Here is a 27,889-nt window from a genome sequence, read left to right as displayed (position 1 = left end):
GCGCGCCCGGGACGCACGCGCAGCACTTATCCGGGCCCCGCCGGCACGGCGCGGCGCATGCGCACTCTCCGGCCAGTGGCTGGGCGCGACGCATTGTGGGAAGGAGGCGGCTCTTGTCCCGGCGGAGGGTGGCGGTGAATCCTCCCGGCCGCTCACAGCAGTGTAGAGCCGCTTCCCCCCCCCACCCCCCTCCCTCCCCCCTCCCCCCCCGTCCTCCTCCTCCTCCACCCCACATACAACCCCCCCTCCCTCCGGCCCGCGCATTTAAAGGGGCAGCGGCGCCAATCCGGGGGACCATGCCGAACTTCTGTGCGGCCCCCAACTGCACCCGCAAGAGCACCCAGTCCGACCTGGCCTTCTTCCGCTTCCCCCGGGACCCGGTCAGGTGAGACCCCAGCCGGGCACTGCCGGCGCCGCCTCAGGAAGGCAGCCCGCGCCGCAAGATTGGCGGCTGGGGGGTGGGGTGTGGAGGCGCTCGCCTCTTCCCCTCCGGCCCCGCCGGTCCGCAGCCCTCCGCTCCGTCTGAGGAGATACGGCGGCGGGGAGGCGTCTCCATCCCTCTCCCTTCCCCCCGCGCCCCCTTGCCACGCCTGCTCACCTAGCGGGGGTGCGGCGGCGGCGGGGCGCGGGGGGGCCGCAGCCGTCCGGAGCTGCCGGCTCTCCTGGCGGAGGCCGCGCGCGCTGTGGCGCCGGGGGGGGGCGGGGCTCCGCGGGACCCTCCGGCCTGCGGCGTGGAGGCGGGCGAGCAGCTGCGCATGCGCTGGCGCTGCCGCCGCTGTCCCCGGGGGCGCGGGGGAGTGGCGGTGGCAGGCGGCGGTGCCGCTGCGGGGGGGCGGGGGGACGCTGAAGGGCTGCCTAGTGATGTTGGGGGGGGGGGGGGGGGGGATGAGGGGCTGTCTGGTTTGCGGGGGGCGCGGGCTGAGGTGTGAGGGGCTGCCTGCCTGGCTGTCAGGAGAGTGGGAGCTGCCTGGGTGTTTGGGGGGGCTGAGGCTGTGAGGGGCTGCCTGGGTGTTCGGGGGGGCTGAGGCTGTGAGGGGCTGCCTGGGTGTTCGGGGGGGCTGAGGCTGTGAGGGGCTGCCTGGGTGTTCGGGGGGGCTGAGGCTGTGAGGGGCTGCCTGGGTGTTCGGGGGGGCTGAGGCTGTGAGGGGCTGCCTGGGTGTTCGGGGGGGCTGAGGCTGTGAGGGGCTGCCTGGGTGTTCGGGGGGGCTGAGGCTGTGAGGGGCTGCCTGGGTGTTCGGGGGGGCTGAGGCTGTGAGGGGCTGCCTGGGTGTTCGGGGGGGCTGAGGCTGTGAGGGGCTGCCTGAGTGTTCGGGGGGGCTGAGGCTGTGAGGGGCTGCCTGGCCCTGAGGGGAGGTGGGGGGTGCTGAATATGTGAGGAGCTGCCTGGCTGTGAGGGGAAGGGGGGGCTGTGGAGGGTGGGTGGTGCTGAGGGGCTGTCTGGCTGGGAGGGGGGCTGAGGTGTGAGGGGCTGCCTGGCTGTGACAGGAGTTGGGGGGGCTGAGATGTGAGAGGCTGCCTGGTTATGAGGAGAGTGGGGGCTCTGTGAGTGAGGAGACTGACTCCTGTTCTTACCTCTACTGTCAGGAGTGGTTTCAAAGAATGTTTATCAATATGGTGGTAGGTGCTTTATATGTATAAATATAAATAAATATATATACAAAAACGGGTGTGAGGGGCTGCCTGGCCATAAGGGGAGTGGGGGGTGCTGGGCACGTGAGGAGCTGCCTGGCTGTGAGCGGAGTGGGGGGTCTGAGGGTGTGAAGGCTGCCTGGCTGGGGGATGCGGGCTGAAGTGTGATGGAGTGCCTGGCTGTGGGGGCCTGCCTGGCTGGGGGTGTGTGTGTGAGGCTGCACATCTGCTAGGAGTGTGCGGCAGAGATGGGGTGTGTGGCTGTTAGAAGCTGCAGGAGCAATGGGATGAGCCAGGGGAGCCCACGCATTGTGGGTGGCCAGCGCAGGGCCAGGACTGGCTCAGGTGGTGGAAGTCCGTCAGTCCTCCTGTGTGTACTGAGGTGATGTGGTGCTGGACAGCAAGGTGCGCAATGTGACAAATAGGACACCAGTGTGACAGGCAGCTGTCACAGGATTGCAAGGGTGGTGGTTGGTGGCAAAGCATCATAAGCAACAGCAAAAGTGACAGGATTTCAAGTTCCCAGCAGATGAAAAGGAGTGGTGCACTGGTAAAGCGAGAAGTGTGTGAGTGAGAAGACATGGAAAATACCATGAAAAATAAAACATGCATTTAGACATGGAAACCCCCATGTACAACCTCACATTTAAATCTAGATAATATTCTTAAAATCGTTTGACTTAACTTGCTCCTTACAATTTTGGAAGGTGCATAGGCACTAGAGCAATACCAGTTATCTCCTAACAGTAGGTAATTAAGGCTGAAATTTTTGATGATTTATACTTGACATCCACTTGCTTCCTTCCTTGAAGCTACTTGACCTGATTTTTGGAAAATTTCAAAACACTTGGGAATTGTGGGTACATAATTTCTTCTTAGAAAACAGTCCCCTGTAAGTGATTTCAGACTACAATACAAAAAGCTCCTATAGGTAGTAGCTGCTGCTTAAAGCTGTGTTTTCAGATGTCATCAGGCTCTCCTGAGTGAATTCAATGCTAGGGTAACCAGACCTCTTTCCTAATGCCCATACATGTGAGGTTTTGTAGTACAACCAGTTTTACATACGTTTATGGCTTTAATGAAGAGTAAAATGGAAATAGTTGATTACCTTCTCTTAACCTTTCGTTTGTATGATTTCACCTAGTGTTGTCACTTTCCACCCTGTCCTGTGAGAGCCACAGACTCTTAAACAGTCCAAGGGATGACTGCAGTTTGTGCAGAATTGAAGAGATTTGGTGCTGTCTGGATTTCAGTCTTAATTTGTAAGGAGTCTGTGCTGTGAAATCTGGATCACGTCAGATTGGGCAAAATTGGTCAGTATGCGACAGTGTGTGTGAAGAAAATGCCCCGTTCAGTTCATAATTTTTCTGTGGAAAGACATTTTAAATGAATGTCTTCTGTGGTAGTAATACATAGATACATTAAAAAGTGTGCAGTTAATTAAGCAATGCACTTATTCTAAAGACGATTTCTAAAAAACACACACACCAGTATTTCAAAATTAGAATACTACTACTTTTAACATTTATGGAAGTTTAGAAATAAAATACCTTTTCAAAAAAAAAGAATGCTTGCCAGCTACAGGGAGTTGGAATCGTACAGATTTATGGATATTTCTTTTGCAGACATTGAACTGGATCACAGACATGTTTTTAGGAACCATGTACTGGCTCACATTTCTACAGTGTGTGAGTAAGCATGCTTTCTCATGCTTTCTGAGTGCACGTCTACTTCATAATCCCCTTGAAGTAGTTCATGCTAATACGATTAATGTTCCTGTAACAGAATAGTAGAAAATAGAGTTAAAAATTACCCTGAAGGATCATCTAGACCTTTGCACTGTCTAAAGGAAGGATAAGCTATACCTAAACTGTTTCTGGTGTCTTTGTTGTGCTCTTAAAAACATGCAGTGACAAAGATAACACTCTTGAAGTTCTCAACAGGTTCCCTGCCCATCCCCCCTGCCCCCAATATCTTAACACCTTTCTCATTTAAACCGATGTTAAAATGTCCAGAGCAGATTATATATTATAAATCCATGCAACCTTCTGGCTTTGTAGACCGAAGCATGTTAGTGGTTTATTCTCGGGTTTGAACTACAGCAGTCATCTGCAGTTGTCAGTGACAATGTGTTGCTTGTACTGCTTGCTGTCATAGAAACCTCTTACCGTTATAGGTCAAACTGGTCTAGCAAGCAAAGTACTTTATGCCAGAAATGTGTTGTCTGCACTTGGCAGCTTACAGTGAAAAAGTTGACACTAATGACATTAGAATGCATCTTTAAAAATAAATTTTAATCAAGAAAAAAATAAAAATAATTGAGAAATACAGCCATTATATTTCTTTACTACCTTACTGCTTTCAGTTTTTCCTCAATAACTGAATAATTGCCTTTACAACTTTCCCATTTCAGTGCTCAGCAGTTCCAGTAAGGTATTCCAAGTCAGATCTTCAGAGTATTTGCAGTTCTGTGAGAGCTAACCAGTTATTTAGGACTATCATCTTTTATTGCTACTACCTCAGAAAACTAGAAGGGGTGCACAGATAAGGCTTTGAAAAAGAACCAGCTGCATTTAATGAACGGTACATAGTCTTTTCATATCAAACATGAATGTAAATAGACCTCAATAAGGATGTGTATTTTATAGTTTTATACAGTCTGGGCAGTGATCACGACAGTAAGTTCTGTCTGTTTAACCCTCACCTGTGTTTCTGACTGTCACGGTGGTTTTAGTGAAGGTGAGGTGTGAGTATTTAGAACAAAATACTTCTTGAGAGGTGCTCTTCTGCTGCAGTTGACTACTACTGAGGTAACATAAATGAGTTACACTCTATCCGCACCTCAATAAAATGCCATTTGAGCTTCCATGAGATGTCAGCAGATCTCTGAAAATGTAAAGTTTGTGACTGAAAAAAACCTTAAAAGCTAATGAGCAATACCTAAGCAGTGGTGTAATATATTGGATTGAGATGGCTTTTAATTTGTGCCAGATGCTTTGCAGCTAAAGCATCTGTGCAACAGTGTACAGTCTGTGTTAGCTGAATACCAAAAAACTGGACAAAATCTTATACATCATTTTATTCTAAAATCTTTTGAATTGTTGCTTGGGAAATACCTTGCAGAGCTATGCTGGGTGATTTCAGGGGACTGATCTCCTTTTTCTTTGTTTTTGTTCCTCGGAAAGTCAAACTTATTTGGAGCCAAACTCATAGCAAGACTGAAGGGCCAAATTCAGACTCAGATGGAGTTTGTGTGTTTGAGTTCAGCTGCATAACCTCTACCATCTCCCTCTAGTCCTGTAGCTACTTGAGAGGATGTCATTGCTCCAGCTTTCCCAGATGTGTAGAGCTCTGGTTACTGATCTGCTGCACCAGTGGGGTGTGAGGACTTGGTGCCTCTGTGTGAGCCGGATCTGCAAACTGGGGCACTGCATGCTGAGGGCTTCTTTTGAATCATGTACTCAGTGTTGACTTCGGCCCAAGAGGCCATGGCCATAGCCAGTTCTGTGTAATGGTAGAAGTTGGTAACGGAAAGGAGGATTGGGTGGTTAATCTAATCTTTGTGAGACTCATTTCCTGAGTAAGCCCCCTCTGAAGAGCTGATGGTATCTTTTGCCATTGCTCATTAGTTTGATTCTGGTCCCTAGCTGTTACTGGTATCTACTTAACTTGTTCTCTGGTTGGCAGCAACACTGGAGGTGAAGGGATTCAGGCTGATTTTTGGCTGTCCTTGACAACTCTGTGCCAGTTCTAGATGTGCCATCGCTGCCACCGATTTGTCTCTGTGTGGTTGCCAGGAGGTGATTCAAAGGAGTTACCGTAATGTGAGGAGCTCTGACTTTGCTCCCTGGCAGTCTTCCTCAGCTTCACTGGGTCAATGAGAGAGGCAGGTAAGAACACCAGGGCTGGGCTCTTTGCTGCATACCCCTTTGGACTGAAGCCCTCCCCACTAGCTATAGGGGAGGCTTGTCAGCCTTTGTGACAGCCTGATGTGATAGTGTTTGAGTTACCTAATAATCGGCACCCACTCAGAAAGTATGAGAGCCAGATCCAATCTAATTTACATGCTAAAGGACTGTGTTTATACAGTTTGGTTTAGCAAAGAACGCTCTCCTGTTCTCTTACTGGGGTGATCGTGCTGTCCAGGCAAGAGCACCAGATCTGCAGTCCTACAAAAAAAAAAAATAAACCATTTTTTTTCTTATTTTAAGTCATATTAAGAATACTACGTGTGGATCTCCAAGAGCAATATTAGAAATTATTCCTGTTTTATGGCACTTGCTGCCACTGTTATTTTGGTACTTTGCATGAACTAGAAGTTAAGGTACACAAACCGTTTACACAGCAGAGATCAGAATTCAGGGTTCCCCCCTTTCGTTATCGCAGGTGCCTGTTACTGCGCTCAGTTAAAGTAGATGATGGTGAATCCATTCAGAGCTGTGGATTTCCTCATTGGGGCTGCCCACCAAAACATCTGAGGGGACAGCCCTCCTTCGTAAGTTGTTGAATAAAGTATTTTGCTCCCTCCTTGCCCCTGTGAGCAGTAATTTACATGTTTGTAGTCAAAAATAATTTAAAAATATTTTTGTATTTTAATGCAGTAACAACTTCTGGCTGTTTCTTGGGTCAAGACCCATCTTCTTTTTAATTTAGGAGTGAAAAAGGCTGTTTAGAGCCTTTTGTTTTTAATCAGGCAGAGTAGCTTTTTCACTTTCATGAATTTCAGCAGGATTGCATTGTGGATCTCACCCACTTTGCTGTACTGAAATAATAGACTCTTCATGTAACTTCTCTGTGTAGGTTCCTGGAACTTTGTGATCATTACCAACATGTACCAATTTTAAAAAGGCAAACAACCCAACACTTTTAAGTATGAGCCAGTGTTGAAAAGTATGTAGCACAGTGACGGATTTTAAAGTAAAGTCACAGACTGTAATGAAAGTTCCTTTCCTTTTTGCTGTAGAATTATTTTGGTATTACTGTAATTCTTTACAATGTAGTTTTCTCGGGCATTCTTGAGTTTGGGTAAGGATTTACCCTAGGAGGAATGGGAGCTTGTGTAAGCACTGTGTACAGTTAGAATAATGAACAAATCCTCAGTGGAGTTCATGTGAAGGTTTTTAGTCTTCCGTATTGTATGTTTTCAACTTTGTTTACTTGTGTGCCATTGTAAATTGGTGGCTCTGTGATGCCACAGGGTGCAAGCAAGTGCATTAAAATAATGCTGCTGCAGAGGATTATTTTTGCAGGAAGGAGATTACTTCCCCGCCCCCAGATTTTTAAATACAGGGATATCAATAGGTGCTGGAGTCTTGTTAATTCATATATATGTATTTTTACAGCACAAATGAAATGGCATGTGAGTTTTACTGGAGTAGCTCTGCAGCATCTGTCTCTGCATGTTGTTGCTCAGAAATCTGTAGCAAGAAAGCGATTGCATAGACCCCTTTGAGGGAAATACAAGCAAACTAATGCATTTACATCAATTACTGCAAGTGGTTTGCTCACCAGAGGAAATGATATCTTGCATATTTAAGAGAAGCAGTATTAGAAGGGGAAATGTTTCCTTAGCTTTGTGTTATATCTCAGAAAACTAATATAAAGCAGAAGTAGATGTTGTAAAAATACGCATCTTAACAATAACTTAGTTCAGGCATGTTGAGCACTGTCATTAGAATGATTGCTTTTTTAATTGTTATTATGGCACTTCTCAAAAATCTACTCAAAACTCCCCAATGACCACAATAAATAAGAAAAATGCTGTGTTTTGGAGGGAGGCAGAGAAGATAGCTATTTTAATAGCTGCCTTCAAAAACTTTATATGACTTTAGTCTACAAACGCATCTCTTTGTTAAGTTTCTTTTTAAGATTAAATTCGTGAGAATTAAGTGGTCAGGTTTCATGAGCAACTGCGTTACAATCTGTTGTGTGTGTGAGAAAAAGCAAGAATATATAAATTAAGGGAAAAGAATCCTGAATTTGCTGGGGTGGTGCTAAGTGGTGAGCAAAGGGAGGAAAACAGATTTATAAAAAGATTTGATGGTATGTAACAACAGAAGGTGTACAGAACTTTCCTCAGCCTCACATAAAAGGCAGGGCTCACTGCGATCCAGTTTTGAGTACGGGTTGAAATTGTAGGGGGTTTTGTTTTAACTTAAAATTAGCTAATTCTTTTGCTTACATGCAGATGTCAAAGATGGGTAGAGAACTGTCGAAGGGCAGATTTAGAAGATAAAACTCCAGATCAACTCAACAAGCATTACAGATTGTGTGCTAAACATTTTGAGACTTCTATGATATGTAGAAGTGTAAGTAAAACCAAGCATTTATCGCATCTTGCAAAATTTGACTATGCTTTTCATCAGAATGCTGCATTTTAATCTTTGATCTTCTAGGTAACTTATCCCTGGGAAAATTAATCTCTTAGTCTTAATTGAGATCATTGTCATGGTCCAGGGCACCACGCAGGCTCGCAGATGTTGGCACAAAGGCTGAGGTGGAAACGAGCAGTCGGGGAAGAGAAGAGCAGAACTGCTGCTGCTGGTTTAACATGTTTCTGGAGCACTAATCTTCACTGCAGTTCTCCTCATGCTAAGCAATGCTCATTTTGTTTATTGTCACTAGATGTTACAACACTGTATAAATTTATTTGGTATAAGTGTGTAAGCTTACATACTTATAATTACTTAAAATCATTAATGTGCTGTTACAGAAGTGTGTACATGGTGTGATCAGGTTAAATTACACTGTTGTGACCAAGACATTTAAACATGCATCTGTCAAGCTTTTGGTTCCTGTTACGTTTCATCCAGCTAAAATCATGGCAGTGTTTTCTGTTAATGAAATAATGGCTTTCAATTCTTTTTGTTAACAAGATAATGTTGATTTTAAGAGCTTATGTAAGAGTAGGAAACAGTGGACCTGGGGCTTTGTATCAAGTTTGAATTTCACTCTGATATATAGGTAAAATCAGTCCTTTAGTTAAGAAGGATAATTAAACTATGCAGGTCAGACTGTGAGGTCCTGGTCATATTACATGTGACAAGGTCTCTCATTAGCTCGCATCTCAGAAACAAACAAATGAATATTGGAGGTAATTCTGAATATGAAAAGAAGCTTTATGAATCTTGGTTTGTGTGAAACTTATTTCAATCTAATGACAGGTATAAATATCGTACTTACTGGAAATCAGTCAATTTAGACAACATAAGTTTACAGTATATCCAAATACAAGTGTTTTACTTAGTATTTAACTGCTAGAAACGTTTACATGACATCTAGAAGTCTTTTCCTTTTCGTGCTCTTTTGGCAGATAAATTTTTCTTTAATATGACCTTTTACAGGAGTGTTTTGTCGAATTTATAAGTCTACATAAAGAAGCCAGTTGAACACTTTCACAATGAAAATGTTTATGTGATTGTTTATAGAATTGTGAAATAAGTGATAAAAACCAAAGCACAATAGTAACAAAGTGTTTCCTTTTTGATACGTAAATGTCTCTTTATCCTAAATGTATGTTTGGTTTTTTTTTTAATCATAATATTTCAGTAAATTAAAATTATTGCATCTGGGGTCCTTGATGTGAAGATAAAAGGGAGGAAATAATATCTGTGGTTTGGGTTGGGGTTTTCTTTAGTACCTCTCCTCATTTTCAGTGGTCTCTTGATATCCCTGAAATGCGAATTGCATAGCATAGCTTTCTGTTCTTCAAACATCAGAAAGTAAAAATACTTCTTTTTTTTTTTTTTTTTAAAAAAAAGCATGGCATCTGAAATTTTTGGGTTTTTTTGTGCACACGCAGTGAGAATTCCCCAAAGAAATACCTCATCTAGGTGTCTGTCTTCTTACAGAGCCCTTACAGGACAGTTTTACGGGATAATGCCGTGCCAACTATATTTGATCTTACAAGTCACCTGAACAATCCCCACAGCAGACACAGGAAAAGGATAAAAGAGCTTGTAAGTTTTTAATGAAAGATATTTTTAAATATTAAAACAATAAAGACAAGTAAGTTCATGTGAAACTTTTATGCAAAAATGTCAAGTAACAGTACTAAGCACTTCAGTGTTTGCATTTTCTGTACTGCCTATTCTAGTATCTTTTTGTGGATTTTAAGTTAAATGCCCAAATACTATACTGATGTAAATTCTGTCTGCTAAGGAAGGTTTGATGAAATAATCTGGAAAACGAAATGTGTTGGTCCAGAACTGATACTGTCTTCCAAAGAAAGTTCATAACTTCCTTTTGCTTGTTATTACAGCGCTAACTGAATACAACTTATGCACGGTACCCTGAAATTCATGCTACAAATTGATTGTGATCTTCAGTTCACCCATTTAACTTTTGAAATCTGCACCAATTCAGACATGTATTTTAGCTTACTGTTCTGGAAAGATAATCTATGTATAAAAGCAAGATCAAGATGTGTTTTTTGTGGAATTGTGTCTTATTGATACCTCTTTTGTGTGATTTATAACCACAGAGACCTAGAGACACTTTTTCTATAAGTAAGCTGACAATTAAGAGGAATTCAACTCCTAAACTCTGCTTGTATGTTGGAAGATTACAGCCAATTTTTAAACTTCTTCGTGAGTTCGAGTGTTTATTGAGTGAAAATAAGTTAAAGATGTTTCTGTCTACTGACAGTGCATGCTCATACTGAAACAGAATACTTGAATGGCATCTCTTTACTAATAATTATTACAAACACCTTATATAAGTATGAGAGTCTTAGAAGTAGTAGCAGGTGATTGTCATTTAGTTAGTAGATACGTGCTGTGATAGCAATAAACTACCTGAAGAAACCTCCTCTTGCACCTTCTAGCGCTTACTGATAAATATTAATGCCCTTAAAATGGTCTCATTTGCAGAATTTGTATCTGGTCTTGATGTGTTCTAATATTTGAAGGACATGTGCTAGACATCATCAATACAATTTTGTTTTGTTTTGTTTTTTTGTAAGAGTGAAGATGAAATAAGAACACTGAAGCAACAAAAGAGTAAGTGAGCAAAATAACTGGGTTCATAAAAAATTTGTTTACTAAGGCTGACAAGGTAATGCAGGACACATAACTAAGTTCCTACATATATCAGGAGGATAATTGAGTTCCTGTTTGATTCAAACAGGCAGTCTAAACTCTTTGTGAAATACTCATTCACTTATAAACTGGAAACATTCTTCTCTGAGCTCCAGCAACTTAAAAAGTAATGGGGGTAGTAAGGGAAAGCAAATCTTATGGGGTTTTTTGTTCATGTTATTTTGACACTTACAGTATTTTACTTTTTGCAGTTGATGAAGCTTTTGAACGGGAACAGGCAACTCAAGAATTGAACGAAAGCAATGAACAAAATACTGTCTCAGAAGAAGGAGGGGAAGAACAAGAGGAAGAAGCTGGCCCCTTGACATTGGAAGAAAGAGAAAACAAAGATTACCTTAAGTCTTTGTTTGAAATTTTGATCCTAATGGGCAAACAAAATATTCCTTTGGATGGCCATAATGTTGACGAGCTGCCAGAAGGTATCTTTACTTCAGATAACTTTCAGGCTCTACTGGAATATAGAATAAATGCTGGAGACGAAGTTCTGAGGAAAAGATTTGAGATGACTGCAGTCAATCTTGAGTACTGTTCAAAAACTCAGCAGAAACAAATGCTTGAGATCTGTGAAAGCTGTGTTAGAGAAGAGACGCTGAGGGAAGTAAGAGACTCACACTTCTTTTCTATTGTCACTGATGAAGTAGTAGACATAGCAGGAGAGGAACATTTGCCAGTGTTGGTGAGATTTGTTGATGACTCTCATAATCTAAGAGAAGAATTCATAGGCTTTTTGCCATATGAGGCTGATCCTGAAATTTTAGCTGTTAAGTTTCACGCAACTATTACTGAAAAGTGGGGTCTAAACATGGAGTACTGTCGAGGTCAAGCCTACATTGTCTCCAGTGGGTTTGCTTCTAAAATGAAAGTTGTGGCTACAAGACTCTTGGAAAAGTATCCACAAGCTGTTTATACGCTGTGTTCCTCGTGTGCCTTAAATGTTTGGCTAGCAAAATCCGTTCCGGTTGTTGGTGTTTCCATTGCATTAGGAACAATTGAAGAAGTTTGCTGTCTGTTTAATCAGTCTCCAGAATTACTAGTAGAACTGGACAACACAATTTCTGTTCTTTTTCAGAACAACGAGGAGAAGGGTAATGAGCTGAAGGAGATCTGCCGTTCTCAGTGGACAGGCAGGCATGATACTTTTGAGGTTTTGGTGGACCTCATGCAAGCATTGGTGCTGTGCTTGGATGCAGTAAGCAGTGACTCATCCGTCAGGTGGAACAACTTTATTACCGGTCGAGCATTTGTACTTTCAAGTGCATTGACAGATTTTGACTTCATTGTCACTATCGTAATCCTGAAAAATGTTCTGTCTTTTACAAGAGCATTTGGAAAAAATCTCCAAGGACAAACATCAGATGTGTTTTTTGCAGCTAGCAGCTTAACAGCAGTGTTGCATTCTCTGAATGAAGTGATGGAGAATATTGAAGTTTACCATGAATTTTGGTTTGAGGAAGCAACAAATTTGGCTACAAAACTGGACGTACAAATTAAACTCCCAGGAAAATTTCGCAGGGCACAACAGGGGAACTTAGACTCTGAAGTAACGTCAGAAAACTACTACAAAGAAATCCTTAGTGTCCCCACAGTGGAGCACATTATTCAAGAATTAAAAGATATATTCTCAGAACAACATTTAAAAGCTCTCAAGTGTTTATCGTTAGTGCCCTCAGTCATGGGGCAGCTCAAATTCAATACTTCTGAGGAGCATCATGCGGACATGTACAAAAATGACTTGCCTAATCCAGACACGCTTTCTGCTGAGCTTCATTGTTGGAGAATCAAGTGGAAGCACAGAGGAAAAGATATTGAACTTCCAGCTACTATTTACGAAGCACTTCACTTGCCTGACATAAAGTTTTTCCCTAATGTTTACGCACTGCTGAAAGTCTTGTGCATACTTCCAGTGATGAAGGTAGAAAATGAAAAATACGAAGTGGGAAGAAAGCGCTTAAAGGCATACCTGAAAAACACCTTGACAGAGCAAAGGTCAAGCAACCTAGCTTTGCTGAACATAAACTTTGATATAAAACATGACTTAGATTTAATGGTGGACACCTACATTAAACTCTATCCAGATAAAGTGGAATTTCAAGACGACCTCAAACAACTCTGAAGGAGCAGATGATGCTTAATTTTTTAAGCTCTAACCGAACCGATCTGTTGAAACAGCTTTTTCTTAATTGAGTTTCAATGCTGAGGAAAAAAATTGTGAAATTAAAAAAATCATTGCAGTTGTATTTCTATTTTAGGTCTCAAACAGAAGAAGCTGTGGTCAGTGACCCACGTTATGTTTTGTTAGTCTGCATTAAATGTGTTATGCAAACAAAACCAAGCCTGAAAATAAGCCCATGCTCTTGGCAGAAGTGTTTTCTACATCTGATTGACTTAACTAGGTGCTGGTTTATGTTATTGCATCATGGAAAAAGTACATTGTGATTGTAGATCTGATGGGGCAGTTATATATTTGCTCATGAATTAGGATAAGGACACCACCCCCCCACACCACAAGATATTAAAAAAGAGGATAATCCATTTCAGTTCTGTTACTTAGGATTTTATTCTTGAAAACTTTTTGAAAAAGTCTTTGATGTATATTTAAATTGGCATTTTGGAGAGTGGATTCAGCTATTGCACGATCCCCGTGCTGTGGACTGTTCTTGGTGTAAAGTGAATGTTAGTAATATAGAGGTACGTTTACGGTTTCATTGGGAGAGTCAACCTCTTTAATCTCACGATGGCTGTTTACATTCCTTTGTGTGAGACACAATTTTTCTTTAGGCTTTTAACAAGCATGGCAGGAGTATTGAAACTCCTAAAAGACACTAAAAACTTAAAATTTGTTTTACAAACATTTAAATCTGTTAGTTCTATCCTGACTGACACAAACCCATGCATCTTACTGTCTATTTGTAAACTCATGCAGGAAAGATTAAAACAAGAGTTTGTTGTTTGTCTAGAAGTAAGTTTGAAAATATTGCTGTTTATTTTTGGCAAGAATGAAACATTTTTGTACAGTTTATTGCAATTTAAAATAAAATGTTAATTGCTTTGTACATAGTATTGAATTTCTTAGTAAAGCTGTGCCTGAGAATGTGTGTTCTTTTGTAAGGTACCTTTAAGTTTTGGCAATTTTTTCTCCATTGTTCTTGCAATTCTAGTGAGTGGCATTGTATTAAGACACAGGAAACAAATATTTTGAGATGGCATGAAATACAGTGTTTTTAATTGTGGAAGTTCTGTCTAACTGAAACAGGTGGAAACTGATTAAATTTGAAATGGTTGAAAAGTTAAGTTTTGCAGCTATCTGATGCATGTCAATTTTATAACATACTTATAGTTGTCTTTTATATACTTCCCAGTTACAGTTGGAAAAGCCCCCAGCAACAGAGAGTTGCATGATTATAGGGACTATGACAAATACAGTTCTTACTGTTTGACCATGTTAAATATTAAGAATAAATTTGGAAAAAAACAACCCAACACTTTACTAAGTAGCCTTGGATATTAAAGTGGCTATGTACATATTAAGAAATGCTTTCAGCAGCATTTATTTACATTAGAGTAATAAAAATTACTCTTAAAAAGTTTTATCTTTTCTTTCCATTGCTATTAGTTAGATGCTTTCTGGCATGGTTTCATGTTAATGCAATTGTTGTCTTGATCAGTAAAAAGTGTTTTAGCTAATAGCTTGCTCTGTTCTTGTTAATAGATGAAAATAGCCCAAATCTATGTTAATGCTATTAAAGGCATTTTGTAGTTAGAAGTTATATAGAAAATTGTCCTATTTTTAAAGATCTCAATTGCAATTTTAATAAAATAAATAAATCTTTCCTATCCTGGGAACATCTGTGAGTTCCCTTGCTAAATGCAACAAAGCGAGGTGGTCGTGACCTCTGAGCTGGTAAGCCCCACACCAGTAAAGTCAGGTTGGATGAGCCCAGGCTTATAGGGATAATCAGAGAAGGAAAATTGATACCCAGTGCTGTGTAATTGGCCAGCAGAGCTGAAGACTACTTTCTGACTGTGTAAATGAGATCTTTTTGACCAATGTACTGAGGCAAATTGAAGAAGGGAAATGCAGTAAAACACTCCTTTAGCTACTGAAGTGTCTTCCGGAGCTCAGCTGAGACATATCGTTGTGACTAGCGTTGCTAATTAGCTGGCTCCAAGAGCCTTGATTGCTTGTTGTGTTCAGTCGTTGCTTTGCCCTTCACAGAGATGCTTAGATTGTAATCAATCGGAAGCTTCTTATTTAGCCTATTTGAATTGTCCTGTTGGTAAGGAATGCCTCATTTTTTAGATGCATCAGTGCATCGCTTAGGAAGCTGTAGCAGGTAGTCTGAATAGCGATGGTTTGGCAGGATGCGGAGAACCAAAAGAATCACAGATTGCAGTGGTAGTTACCCCTTTAACTGAAAAGAGTTGTGCAGAGGAAAACCATTTACTGCAGCTGTAGTGGCTCCCTTCTTATTTCTGCAGGTGCAGCAAAAGGGGGTGTGACTGAAGTAGAATCTGGTAACATAATTGTAAAGAGAATGCTATTGCTAGAGCAGGTCAGAGACTGACAGAGAAGTGTCTGAAAACAGGACAAATAATCACTGAAGGTAAACTTTGATTCCATTTTTTTTTTTTACAGATTCTTGAGACAGAGGGAATTACCATCTTAAACATACTGCCCTGAATTGGCAGGATGTATTTCCAAGGTATATCTGAGGTATTTACCTTGCTTTGACCTGGCTTTTAGCACATTCTGTGTAATGAAGTGACAGGTCTGTTCAAATTTTTTAAGTATCACTGCTGAGATACAATTTCAGTGAAAGTGGGTTTTCCTTAGCTGCTCAGCTGATTGTGCTTTGAAAGCAATGCTTGTTTCTATATACAAAATCTATTTTCTTTTCCCATGGTCAGAATTCCTGTTTGAAAACAGGAAATGCTGTTAGAAAATTCAGAAGTTGCTTCTTTGAAAAATTAGCATGTAGCATTCTGTCTCCTGTAGTGTTATTTCTGTCACTGTCTGCAGAAATCCTGCTTGTTTGGCCATGAGGGTTTTGCTGTAAAGAAGCAGAGGACCAGAGCCGCTTAATAATTCCGGGTGCAGCTATCCTGTTCCCCCCACGTGCTGTTTCTGTGCAACACTGCAAATCTCGAGTTGCCAGAAACATCCTAGTTACTCCAAGGAGATGAAAATAAATCTCTTTCCTGGATCTGTTTCAAGCAGCAGTTGCTAACCTAGAATAACAATAGGTGTTATCCCAAAGTAGGCTTAACATTCAGTAATTTCCAGACCTCTAATGCTGCCTGCTTTCCCTAAGGAAAACAGTACTTACAAATCTGGGTTTTCAGATCTTGATTGATCTAGAAAACCCTAGATCATAAGTAATGAGGTGTTGGCAAAAAAATTGAGTTGGAAGTTTTAGACACATCTTCAGCGGTTTCAAAATAGATGCATGTTCATCATAAGTTTGCTTTACAGAGTAACACTGTTAATCAAATAGAATTCAATGCGCATGTTCCATAATGCAATAATTGTTCATTTTATTATTGCCATAGTTGTCCGATGTTTCTATTTATTTCAATGTAGCAAGCTTGCTTTTTTCTTAAAACCATGCCTGTGTGTCTTCTGTTTTAGCTGGCAACAGTTATCCCTGGAAGCGTCCTTGAAGGCAAGGCAGGTGCTAGTAAAGTTTGTTCAGTGAGACTGAGAAGCAGTAGTGCAACACTGACAGAGCAAGATGCCCGTGCAGTCCCATTCTTCTATTTTGTAAGTGTTTTGCGTAAGACTCCCCAACAACCCCCTGTGCATATTAACTGACATCACTGCTCTTCAGGAATATATTAGTTTCCTAGCTGTAGAACTTGGGCTACAGACTAAATGATGGCCTTTATCATCCCCCAAGGCCACCTGTGCTATCTACAGACCTCCAACAAACCCTTGTGCATTCGTGACCACATGCTCCACCAGCAGCAACACTATAAAACATTTGTGGGGGCAACCTAGGATCCTTCCTGCTGAGAAGCCACGCTGTGAGCCTGCGAGCATACCATATGGAGTCCAGACTAGAGTACAGGCTTCCCTTGCAGCACCTGGAGGAGAGGGACCTGTTACAGCTTTACCTTTGCTGAGAGATACTAAATAGCACTGATTTACACCTAAAAATTGAGATCCCTGTGAAAGGCAGGGCTGGAGGCAGTTCAGCAAATATGCCAATAGTGTCTCATGACATCTTTCACTGAGAGGTGACTACTAAGTCTGACCATCTGTGACAGTCTACAGTCAGAGCTGGGACTACATGCATGGCGGCTGGAGTCTGAAAATTCAGATTCTGTTGCCTCTTCAGCTAGCAGATGTCTGAGGATCTGGGGAAAGGACTGTCTTTCCTTACTTCTGGAAGAACCTCTAAAAGGTCGACTCAGCAAGACAACACCTCTGGCATGGCACAGAAGCCTCAGTGGGATTTTTCTAGCAGGTAGAATCTAGCAACAAGGAGACTTCAGCATCTACTGTCTTCAGGACATGGTGGTTGAGGGCAAAAGCTTAGCACCAGCACCTTACTTTTTGGTCCTCTGTTACTCCCAGAGCAGAAGAACTTGAAGTTCACAGCTTTTTCCTAACGAAGCAGCAGGGCACTTCCATACAGTTAGCACTTGCTAACTTGGGGGAGGAAAGGCATTCATGAGCTATTGGGAAGGAGTGGTTGTGGGTTTGGGTTGTGAGGGAAGCAGGAGAGGGGTGGGGTGATACATGAGAGGGTGGTCAAGGGCACCAGTCCGTTGGTCGTGTGATGCTCTAAGCCTATGTACTATGTAAGCCCAGACTTAAGCCCAGGTGGGGTCCTGGTCTTCTCCTGCAGTGGTGTCAGGCTGAGCCGGTGCGGGCTGGAGAGCTTTGTGCTGCTGACCGAAGGGGTGCCTCACACGGCATGGAGGGGAGGTGGCTGTAAGGAGGCTGACAGCGCTGGGAAGGTTGGATCTGCATCTGTTCCTGCAGGTCCACCAGCATGCAGGCAGCCAGCTAAAGGCACACTTGACCTCCTTTCTAAGCTGGGGGACTCAACAAGCTGAAGGTGGATCATCTGTTTTAAAAAATCAGAGACTACTTCAAGGGCTGCAGCCCAATTATACCACGTGTACATATCCTGAGAAGAATATTCATGGAGGAATATATCCGTATGGGCAAAGCCTTGCTGGTGAGCGTATCCTGCTGAAGAACAGCCTTGGGTATCTGCATGCAGAGATCAGCCTTAGTAGAATACAGACCTGAACTCTTAATTTATAGTGCTGAACAGCTCTCAAGAAGAGGGGAGGGATCTGCAGGAGGTACGGTATACAGTGGATGGTGCTGTGATATGCATTCCCCCTGCATTCCCCTCCCCGCGCCCCCAAGGAGGCTTGCTATCTTAACCTTGGTGTGAGGCTCTGTGCTCCAGGAATAAGCAGGAATATCATGGTCTGGCATGAATTCCTCCCTGGAGGAAAGAGACAGATAATATCACTATTGGAGTTCTTTGGATACCACAAAGGTACATACTAAGATGAAAAAAATACAGGTTCAAAGTCCTTTTTTTAATAATAAAAAAGTAACAGAAAAATATGAATGCCAGGAACCTCACTGAGAAAAGAGGCTTTGCACACTGGAGAACTTTTCTTCGCCTAACGAATTAACACTTCTAAGTCGCTTTTTGGTTCATTTTTTTTGTGTGTATATATATATGTAGATAAAATACGCAAAGCCAGATGAAGTTCTTCTTTGTCTTGCAGATGTCAACATTGCTGAGCAATGCTTTGGTTAAGAAGAATCACGCCCAGAGGGAAAGAACACAGCTTATTCCTGAGAGACTTTGTTCATGCCATACCCAGCTCCTCCTGAACCCTGTACCCTAAGATCCAAGCACACAACTGTTAAATTAGGAAAAAGACATGAGCATAAATGCATGCTAATTTTTAGATAGTTTCCACTCCGCTCTGAAAAGATTTAAGTGGAAGTATGCAACTGAGCACTGACGTTAAGACTTCAAGTTCACCGTACAAAACTGCATCTTCCAAGTCAATGTTGTGCGTAAAACAGGGTACCCTGTTCAGTGTCTGCAGAAACAGCAGAAAGCCTGAAGGAATTACTGCTTGGCAGGTGAGCAGACCTCTCCTCGTTTAGTTGTTCTTATAAACTTTAATCCTGTAAGTGTATCGTCGTCGCAGAAGATGTGTTTATTGGGAAACCTGCGGTTTTGGTGTGGGTTCTGGCATATGTAAAGGCACCCTTCTGTGTTATTGTATAAGCTGGATTTGGAAAGTACTTGTAACGTGTACAGTTTAACATCAGGTATTCCTGTATTTTCCAGACTATTTCACATTCTTATTCTAACAATGAGGATAATGGAACAGATTTGCAGCTCTAATCCTGATTCTTTGCACCTTTTCAAGCAGGACAATCCAGCTAGAGCCTGATGTAATTTCCCATCTGAGAGGGCACCATTGCTCTTGGGAAACTCTTCAAGGGAAAAAAATGCTGAAAATGCTGATGCAACAGTTTTCTGCTCTATTTGCTTCTCCAAGGTATACATGAGCTACTGCACACCTTGCTGCTACATAGTCCTTCAGGTCTCACCACTGTTCTCCCAGCACTGACATGCAAAGAGCTGCAAGGAGGACAGGTCTCTTTCCAGGCCTGGCTGCTATTTTTCTGCCCCCGTATGGCCTATAATTTTGTGCCTAACTTGCTGTCCTCTGAACTCATACTTTACAAAGGTCAGTGGTGTTGGATGCCTGTATTTTATATTTCTCAACTGGAAATGCATTGAAAGGCTGTGGGTTTTAGAAAATGTTTAGCCTTATCCCGCTCCGTGGAAAGGAGCTTTAAAGCAGTATCGGGTTGGGTATGCACAGTTAAAGGCAGGAAGAAGCACAGGTTTTGAAACTCTTCATTTAGGAACAAAATTCAGCATTTGAGTAGAGCACTGAGGTTGTGTTTGTTTAACTGCCTTGGTATTACATTCCCCAGGTGACTTTCAGTAGATACTGTGACAATGAAATCTTCCTAAACAGTGTTAAAATTTGCCTTGTTTGATACATCCCCTCATTTTAATTGTGGTTCGGAGAATAGATGAATCTTAGTGTATTCTATTTCTGCTATTAAATATTATATATGCTATATATTTTTCTACTTTATTCCATTTACTTTCCCCTTCCAGTTTCAGGCCAACAGTCCTCTGGGGGTTTTTTTGTCTACAAAGCTGCATTCTCTTCTCAATCCCAGTTCACATGTTAGTCATTGCTTCTGATCTTTAGGAGATTGGTTTGTATTCTCATAATGACCAAGAGGTATCAGGTTAGGTTTAAACAAACCAACCCATCCATTTTCTCACCTAGCCTCCTCTTTCTCCCTCCATCTTAAAACATTGCCTTCATGGAACACAACTGTAGAAAAGCAGACAGTTTCTCTTCACTTTTCTTCAAATACCAGCATTCTTCAAATATTAAGTAAAGATTTGTGTTTTCCTTCTGTAACCTTGGCTGTGCAGGGAGCCCAGCCAAGGGAACTACTCTTACAGTCTTCAGGGAAAAGGTGACCTTAAAATAGCTCAAACTGATGGAAGAACTTTCTAGGCTTGACACTGGAGTGTCCCCTAAGAGTTCCCTCAGGGGTGAGTGCAGGAAACAGCCCTTACTACAGTGTTGTGTATTAATCAGTAATGTACGATCCTAAATGGCATAACCCCCAAGGGGTGATTTACCCATTGACTGCAGCAGCCGCTACAGTCAGGATCCACTCAGAACAGCTACTTATTCTTGGCTTGAGCAGTTGGTACAGTCATTGCCTGTTGTTTAAATACTACAGTATTTAAAAATAAAAAGTTGCAGCGTTTCCTCTGTTTGTTTTCTCACTGATCGAGAATGTTATGAGATGTGATGGTCACCCTGGCAGTCAGCTGCTGAGCGTGCTTAGCGGGAGATGTTCTAGCTATGAGGATTTGAGCCACCCAGCCTCCTGCAGGTGGGGAGATGGCTCCAGGATTCCTGGTTGGCTTGGGACACAGGTGGACTCACTTTTGTATGCAAGGGACCATGTAGATATAAATGTGGATGTTCATACGACCCCCATTAATGGAATATTGTCTATGTCATTGATTGATTTATTTTCGTAAAGTCTCTGGGATCTGAGGCCCAGTTATCTGATATCTGAAGTGATTATAGCTTCTATCTGGTCACATGAAAAATTTGCAGTGAATCAGAACATGACATCAAGGTCTGTCAAAGCCCTGCCTAGTGCTATAAAACAATGTCTTACTAGCCCAGGAAACTTACATGATGAGGGACAGCAGAAAGAAGACCAACAATGCTTAAAGAGAAGAGGTAGCAGGGGTGAGTTACTTGGTGGTAAATGAACATACAGTCCATGGCCTTCATAAAAGCTAAGACAGCCTCTCCTAACATAAGATTCTTTTTGGGTTCATGCTTTGTCAGCAGTGGACAAGGAAGGATCACCAGCAGAGGAAGAATCTTAGAAACTCATTCCATGTGGTTTTGGTTATTCAAGCTTCTTCTCCCATAATAGCGCTGTCCCCTCTTGCGGTGCCAGCAGTTTATGAATGGTTCTGCTTCACAGGTTCCTCTTCACGCCGGTACTTGCACCCTGAAACTGAATATTTCTGCAGAAAAGAAGGTGGGAACAGGTTGGAGACAGGAGTGTGAGTATAGGGAAGGAGCGTGGGTGGGAAACATCCATTCAAAATATTAACTATCCACAGCTAACTCAGAAACCTACCTCCCATGTTTATCTAATTACAAAAAAATTAATACAGTAATTTCTTCATTTCCAGCAAATCAGTATTTCCTGAAGTACTGTGATACTTTCCCTGAGCCGAGCAGAGATCCACTAGGGTTTTCGTTTACAGACAACTTGGTAATATCTTATTACATGTAGGAGTTGTGCTAGGTCAGATAAAAATGTGTCTTGCATTCCTTGCTTGTCCCAGAGCTGCTGCACAGTAGATGTTTCAATGTGCTAAAGGCATAAAGAGTTAGGAGTATGCAGTTTTGGGATTATTATTTTTTTTTTTATTAGGGATATTTCAATATATTATAGCCTTTGCAGAGTAACTGCTTCTCCTGGGCTAGGAAAGAATTTGGGAACAATGCTATAAAATAATTGGTATTTTTGATTCAACAATAATCCTGAATAATAAAAAAAGGAAGGTATCTTTTACAGAAGCAGCCATAATCTGGTGTAAAGCAAAATTTTATAAATTTTTAATCTTCTCGTGATTAAATTGAAGACAAATTAAGACAAACTTGTATGGTTAGATATCATCAAAATAAAATATTTCATCTTAAAACCAGTTTCATTCATTCTGAATGAACCATGCAGGAAAACAGAGCAGTTCACAGATCATTTTCTGTTTACAGAAAGTTTCAGTTGAAAAACTTGGATGAATACTATATAAAATCAAATGTCAGTACCACCCCAATCCAACTAATTTGCATAACAGATAAAGACAAATTAAATCTTCTTTTTGTTTTGCTTTTCAATTTATTAGATAGCTCGTTTAATTAGAGTGAGTGCACAGCTGAGCAGTGAGCAAATCTTTTGTCTAGGGTTGGGGTTTTTGCTTACTTTTATAGATAAGTTACAGGTGTTACGGCAGCAGGGTGAGGGGAAGAACTGTTTTGATATTTGAACAACTTGGCATTCCTTTTCCGTGCAGAATAAAAATGTGTGTTGTATTACAGAGTAGGCACCTTAGACCTGACGTTCTTCTATTTCCTTCCTGTAATTAAAAAAAAAAAAAAAAAAAAAAAGGAACAAGACGCAAAACTGTATACTAGGAAAAATATATGGCAATAAGAGTTTCTCACTAGGAATGCGAAGTGGGCAGATAAACTTCAGTTTCTATACAGGTGAGATCCAAGCTAAATGCAAAATGATTGTGTATGTGCAAATTTCCTGGAGTTCTTGAGATCGGTGTGTAGTGTATTTCAGAACAGACTTTCCAGATGATGCAGTTAAATCTTGAAAAGTTGTTCTGGAAAGTTATCCCACATTTATGATTCAGTATCAGCTCAGCAGAACTAAGTGGGAAATTGTGGCTTTTTCTGTGCTCTCAGCACTTCACTGTACTTGTGTCTAATACGTAAAAGATGCTGCTCGTGTGTTCATTGTGTGTTGTTATTTTGTTGTTACTTCTGAATACACGATTCAGTTCAAGCATCTGGCTAACTGTTCCGGAGCATGCAAACTCACGTTGCAATGCAGAGAGTTATTAAAATGAAACCCTCACTGCGTAATGAAGGACATTTTAACACTCAAGAACAGTTGTTCCTACAGGTGTTTGAAAAGGACACCTATTTTGCAGCAACCTCTGAAGCTTGCCAGGCACTGCACAAGTGTGGTACTTGGAGGGCCGAGAGAGCAGTGCTGTGTTTGACAGCTCTAGATTTTTCTTGCATTTATTTACTTTTACTTTTAGGAATAAACTGTGCCCATATCCCATTATAGATGGAAAATTACTGGTGATTCTCTTTGTTCTTTGCAAAGTGTCACTCTGTCATTCCACTGGATCGGGGTAGGGAATGGGAATGGAGATGGGGACTATTGACATGACCCTGGCTGTTCCCTAGAGAGCTGCCGGTAACTCAGAGCTTGGCTCCCTCTCCCTGTGCAAGCAGAGATGGGCAGTGATCTACACATCTGTTCCCACGTCCTCCACCTGTGCATGGCGCTGTTGGAGGAGGGGTTCACTGAGAGGGTACTAGCTCCCTTGCGCTGCTGTGGAGACATCTCCCATCCTCTTTGACTCTTGACAGGGACACCTAGGAGGAGGTCCTCCAGGTCTCAAAAATGAGAAACCCCTGTCTTCAGATGCCTACTCAGCCACCTCATGAATGTATGACATCATGTGATGGATATGGCAGAGACCAGCACGTTCAGGCCTGTGCAAAGCATGAGTGACTGCTGCTAAGCTGCTGCTGAAGGAGGTGTCTTCTGGAGGTGGTTTCCCTCAGCCAGGCAGGATGCCGTCACCTGCCTCCACCATCTCAGTGTGGGAGAGCAGACCCAGTGCTGTGCTGCAGATGTAGGAGAGGATGCACACAGCAGGAGGGCCGGAAGGACCAAAAGAGTGGATGTCGTATGTGGTTTGTGATATCCCTACTAGTTTTTTTGCCGGTTGTGGTCTCAACAGCAGTGAGGTATTTAAAGTGCAGGATTTTGTTCCAGTAGGAATGATCACGGGGAGCTTCAGCAAAGCCCCTCCCCTGTTTTTTTTTTTGCCTCCTAGACCACCAGGATCCCAATTTATGTGTGACTTTTTCCCTAATGCACTCCAGCAGTGTTACTTTGATCCTGCCCAGTGGAAGGATGGCCTGCAGACCTCAAAATCTGTTTGCTCAAGCGTGTCTCCCTTCGCCACCCGCCACCGCGCCAACCCCTTCATGTCTCAGTCTTGTCTGGTTTTTGGTTTCGTTTTTTTTTTTTTTTTTTTAATTAGAAAGATTAGTGAATTGAATATCCAGAACAGTTTTTATTTGGCTCCAGGTTCAGCTTTATTGTGCTGCTGCTGCTGATCCTTTTGTTTTCCTTCTTTACAGGGTGGTTGTGACAGGTTGGAGCACCTCATTTGTGGAAGCAGACAGCCCAGAAAACAAGGAAAATACAACAGCTGGATAAATCCAGCTCTGAAGTCTGGAATGGTTTCATCCTGCAGATTTCTCTAAATCACAGCTAAGAAGGGGCACGGCTCACTGAGAAAATGTGTGCCCTGTAAAATAAAAGGATTAGGAAACCACTTTATAGTTTGTGAGATTTATGATTTCAGAACAAATGGCTGTAGTTCACTTGGCCTGCAGCTCTAAAGGAGGCCAAAACAAACGGCTTTAAAGCTTTGATTCAAAAGGATGGCTCAGATCCCCCCTTATGTGGGTGTTTGTAAATGATGGGAGTACTGGAAAGGGTCTTGTGTGTCCTGAAGCACCTCTAAGCTACCACTTTATGTTGCCTGAATGCGGTAATACTGAAAGGTAAATTTGTTCCAAATGTCCCAACACAGTGGAAATGTCAACCTGGAAACACACTGATGGAGGAGAGATTATTAAAAAAATATATTATGGGAAGGATTTCTGAGGAAATGTGTGATGTGACCTTTTTTTTGTCTGTCAGAGAAATACAAGTACAAGGCATGGCATCACCTTGCCCTTTTGAAGAGAAGATTTGAAGTTACTTTGGGATTAGCAGAGCCAAAGAAGCTTCATTTCATCTTGATTTGTGTTTCCAAGGGGAGCTCACCTGTGTGGATTCTCTGACGTCTGATAAAAGGTGAGCCCACATCCAGCAGTTTCTTGTAGTGAGGGGAAGCTGATGGATCACTGTCTCTCGTAGTTCTGCAGGACCTGTCTTCCTTCCCCATAGTTGTATGAAATTGGCCAGTTGGTTCAAAGGTACTAGTGGAAGGCGCGATAAGATCACACAAGTACCCCAGCACATTCGCAGGGTTTTAAAAATTCTTTCTTTCAGAAACTGGGCTAAAAATACCATGTCAAAGAATAGCATGTGTAAGAGCATGCGGAACTGTTAACACCATTTCCGCCTGGCAATTTAGTACATTCTAGCAGACTAATACGGTAATTAGTTTAATTTTTGCTATTGAAAAGCCAGGCACATTGGGATTCTTCTAGTTTTTAAATGTGATCCATATAATAGGATTGGATAACTTACTGAGGACTAGATTAATAAACTTGATGATTCCCCATAAGCAGCTCGAATTGAGTTTATTCTGAAGGATTCAGTCTTCCAGCCCAACCACACCAGGACTCACTCTAGCGTGTCCAGGGCGATTCAGGCGTAGGTGTGTTTGTCCCTGCCTGATTGCTTCAGATTCGTTCTTCACACTGGGAACCCAAAAGGATTCCCAAGCTGCTGGCAACATTTATCAAGCCCAGCTGCCGAGGAAGGATGCTGATTGTAGGCAGCCCATAGTATGTCATGGAGAAAACATTTCCTTCTTCTATGCTTTCCAAGTCACTGCGGTCCTTCTGTGCAAACAGAGACAACACTAAATTGCTGCTTGGCAGTCCTCAGCATGGCCCTACGGAGTCATCTGCCTACCACAGAGAGCCACCTGCATTTAAATATATTCACCTTCTTTGCGTTAATCTAAATGTGGTCAGGAGCAGTAGGGATGTGCAAGGCAAACCAGGAAGGAGAGCATCTGTCAACGGCAAATGCTTCCAAATTTTCTAACGAGACTGGTGATTATAGATGCCTTAGGTTTAAGCTGGTTGATTTGCAGCCCCTGCCCAAAAGGCTTTCTAGCAGTATGTTCATGGCCGGTGCCTTTGAAATCAGATGCCATTAAAATGTCTTCTTTCATGTAATTTCAGATTTCTGAGTATTTCAGCTATTCTGAGAAATGGTGGCACTAAGAAACCATCAAAGGAGCTGAGAGATTGTAATAATTAGGTTTTCTGGGTTAGAAATAAAAATAAAATTATTGCTTACCTTTTCAGTAAGTGATTGTATGCCTTGGTGCTCATATCTAAATATTTAGACAAGTGGCCTGGTTTTGCAGGTTCAGAGATTGTCTTGATTCTCCCATGCAGATAAGCTGCCTTTTTGGACTGAGTTCTTGTATTATTTAAACAGTGAAAAGCAATAATTTGGGAGCTGGAATTGATGCCAAGGAGCCTTGTAAAACCTATGAGTCTTCCACTCTCTGGCCAAGCATTCCCTCCACCTTGTGGGTTGACACTGCGAAAGCAAGTCCAATAATGATGAGAGAAGAGAAGGAAGAGGTTTCTGGGAACAGCAGCCAAGTCTCTCCTGAGGAAGTATTTAGAGCTCAGTCTGTTGTGCGTATGAGTTCTTCAGACTTGCACTGAAATGAAGTATCAAGTGACAAGAGCCATATTCACTGGTTCCTACATTACAGCAATAGTACAGAGAAAAAGAGATCGTCCCAGTTCTGCAAGCTAAGTAGTTACTTAATTTATATCTTCCCCATTCCCAAAAGAGAAGAAACACTGGACAACTCCTCCATTGTTTGGGTTTTGTTTTTTTTTTTCTTTTGGGAAATAATGGATGTCTTTGGTTTGCAGCATCGCCGAAATTGCCATTCTCTCTAAAACTGCAGCTCAGTGTCTCGCTGCAGACACTGGCCAGACCCAGCAACACAGGGGAAACTGCAAAAATCTCTTTAGGATGTATTAGAAGGTGAGATGCCTGAAGCAAAAGCTTTCTCCTGGCCCCTTCCTTCTCCCTAGTAGCTTGAGGTTCAGTCACACACTAAGCCATAGGTATTTATAACCTCCCTTAAGCTTAATATTACTGATTACAGCTCTGGATAGTGTTTTTACTCTTATACAGCCGATCTGTTGTTTGAAAGGTACTGGAACTAACCAGGGCCTGAAATATCTTATTTACTAGAAGAGATGGAGCCACTAATATTAACATGGCTCTGAACTGCAGAGACACTGGTTGTCCTTTTGTTCTTGGGTTGCTGCCTGCCTACAGAGAAGGACTGGTAGAGTTAGCAGGCTTGGAGACAAGGACTTGATGGGGAAGGCAGCGGTGTTCAGGATGGAGTAGGATTGTTTTCAACAGGGTGAGTGATTAGCACTAGAGCAGGTTACTAGAAGACAGGATGTATTTTTCATCCCATGAAGGCTTCAGAGTTAAATTACATATTTTTCTGTAAGATGATGCTCCAGATGGGTGCAGATGTATTGGTGGAGACAGCAGGGCTGTAGCTCCCTCCAGCAATAGCCCTGCCTCATGGGGGCAAGCGTGCAGACTGCAGGAGAGTGGGTGCTGTTTGCTACTCTGTGTGCAGGGACCTTGCAGTCTGTGTGGCACGGGAGGTCAGGAGAGGAGACAGCCCCTTCCAGAAGTGAACATCCTCCCCAGGTTTAATTTGGGTGATAACCCCATGTCCTTCTGAGAGGTGATCCTCTTTTGCTGGCACAGCCAGTACTTGGCAGACTTTTTTTGTGTCTCCTCTTCTTCATTTGTGCTTGGAGGTGGAGGAGGTTTTCTCTACTGGATGTGACAAGTCAAAAAGAGAATGACAAAAAGGGGGAATGACAGTGAGGGGACCAAAGTATTCAATGGAGCACCTATGAGCACAGCTGAAAGGTTGCAAACAATTTAAAACCAGTTTTCATCGTTTGCTTAATGG

General features: G+C 42.3%; 1 protein-coding gene and 1 long non-coding RNA gene across 12 annotated transcripts; both read left to right on the top strand.

The window, feature by feature from the left end:
* Window positions 1-186: 186 nt before the first annotated feature.
* Window positions 187-22,524, top strand: THAP12 (THAP domain containing 12). 11 transcript variants are annotated; one of them, XR_013926040.1, is made up of 8 exons: window positions 187-385; window positions 7,817-7,937; window positions 9,480-9,587; window positions 10,592-10,628; window positions 10,919-11,146; window positions 15,364-15,430; window positions 16,357-16,488; window positions 18,486-22,524. XR_013926040.1 is itself a non-coding variant. In XM_080375441.1 (7 exons), the coding sequence occupies exons 4-7, from the start codon at window positions 7,923-7,925 to the stop codon at window positions 12,838-12,840; spliced, it is 2,082 nt and encodes a 693-aa protein (XP_080231567.1). In that variant the 5' UTR covers window positions 246-385; window positions 5,317-5,519; window positions 6,016-6,124; window positions 7,817-7,922; the 3' UTR covers window positions 12,841-13,780. The 11 variants fall into 11 exon arrangements, 4 of the variants coding, with proteins under 4 accessions (XP_080231568.1, XP_080231565.1, XP_080231567.1 ...); XR_013926041.1 differs by having other exon boundaries at window positions 15,364-15,441; XR_013926042.1 differs by having other exon boundaries at window positions 15,364-16,488; window positions 18,486-18,852; window positions 21,328-22,524.
* Window positions 1,282-4,428, top strand: LOC308058901. Its single transcript, XR_013926047.1, has 2 exons — window positions 1,282-1,617; window positions 2,774-4,428. It is a non-coding gene; the product is annotated as an uncharacterized lncRNA (long non-coding RNA).
* Window positions 22,525-27,889: the final 5,365 nt, after the last annotated feature.

The sequence above is a fragment of the Falco punctatus genome (assembly GCF_963210335.1).
Source record: "Falco punctatus genome assembly, chromosome: 2".
NCBI lineage: Eukaryota > Metazoa > Chordata > Aves > Falconiformes > Falconidae > Falco > Falco punctatus.
Note: the sequence above shows the minus strand (reverse complement) of the source record. Positions and strands in the feature narration are given on the sequence as shown.

What these genes read in the sequence shown, in the direction of transcription:
- THAP12 (XM_080375439.1), top strand. Translation starts at nt 297, where the DNA reads ATGCCGAACTTCTGTGCGGCCCCCAACTGCACCCGCAAGAGCACCCAG. An exon ending in TTCCCCCGGGACCCGGTCAG is followed by an intron (nt 386 to 7,816) that starts GTGAGACCCCAG and finishes GCTTACATGCAG; the next exon opens with ATGTCAAAGATGGGTAGAGA. An exon ending in CTTCTATGATATGTAGAAGT is followed by an intron (nt 7,938 to 9,479) that starts GTAAGTAAAACC and finishes GTCTTCTTACAG; the next exon opens with AGCCCTTACAGGACAGTTTT.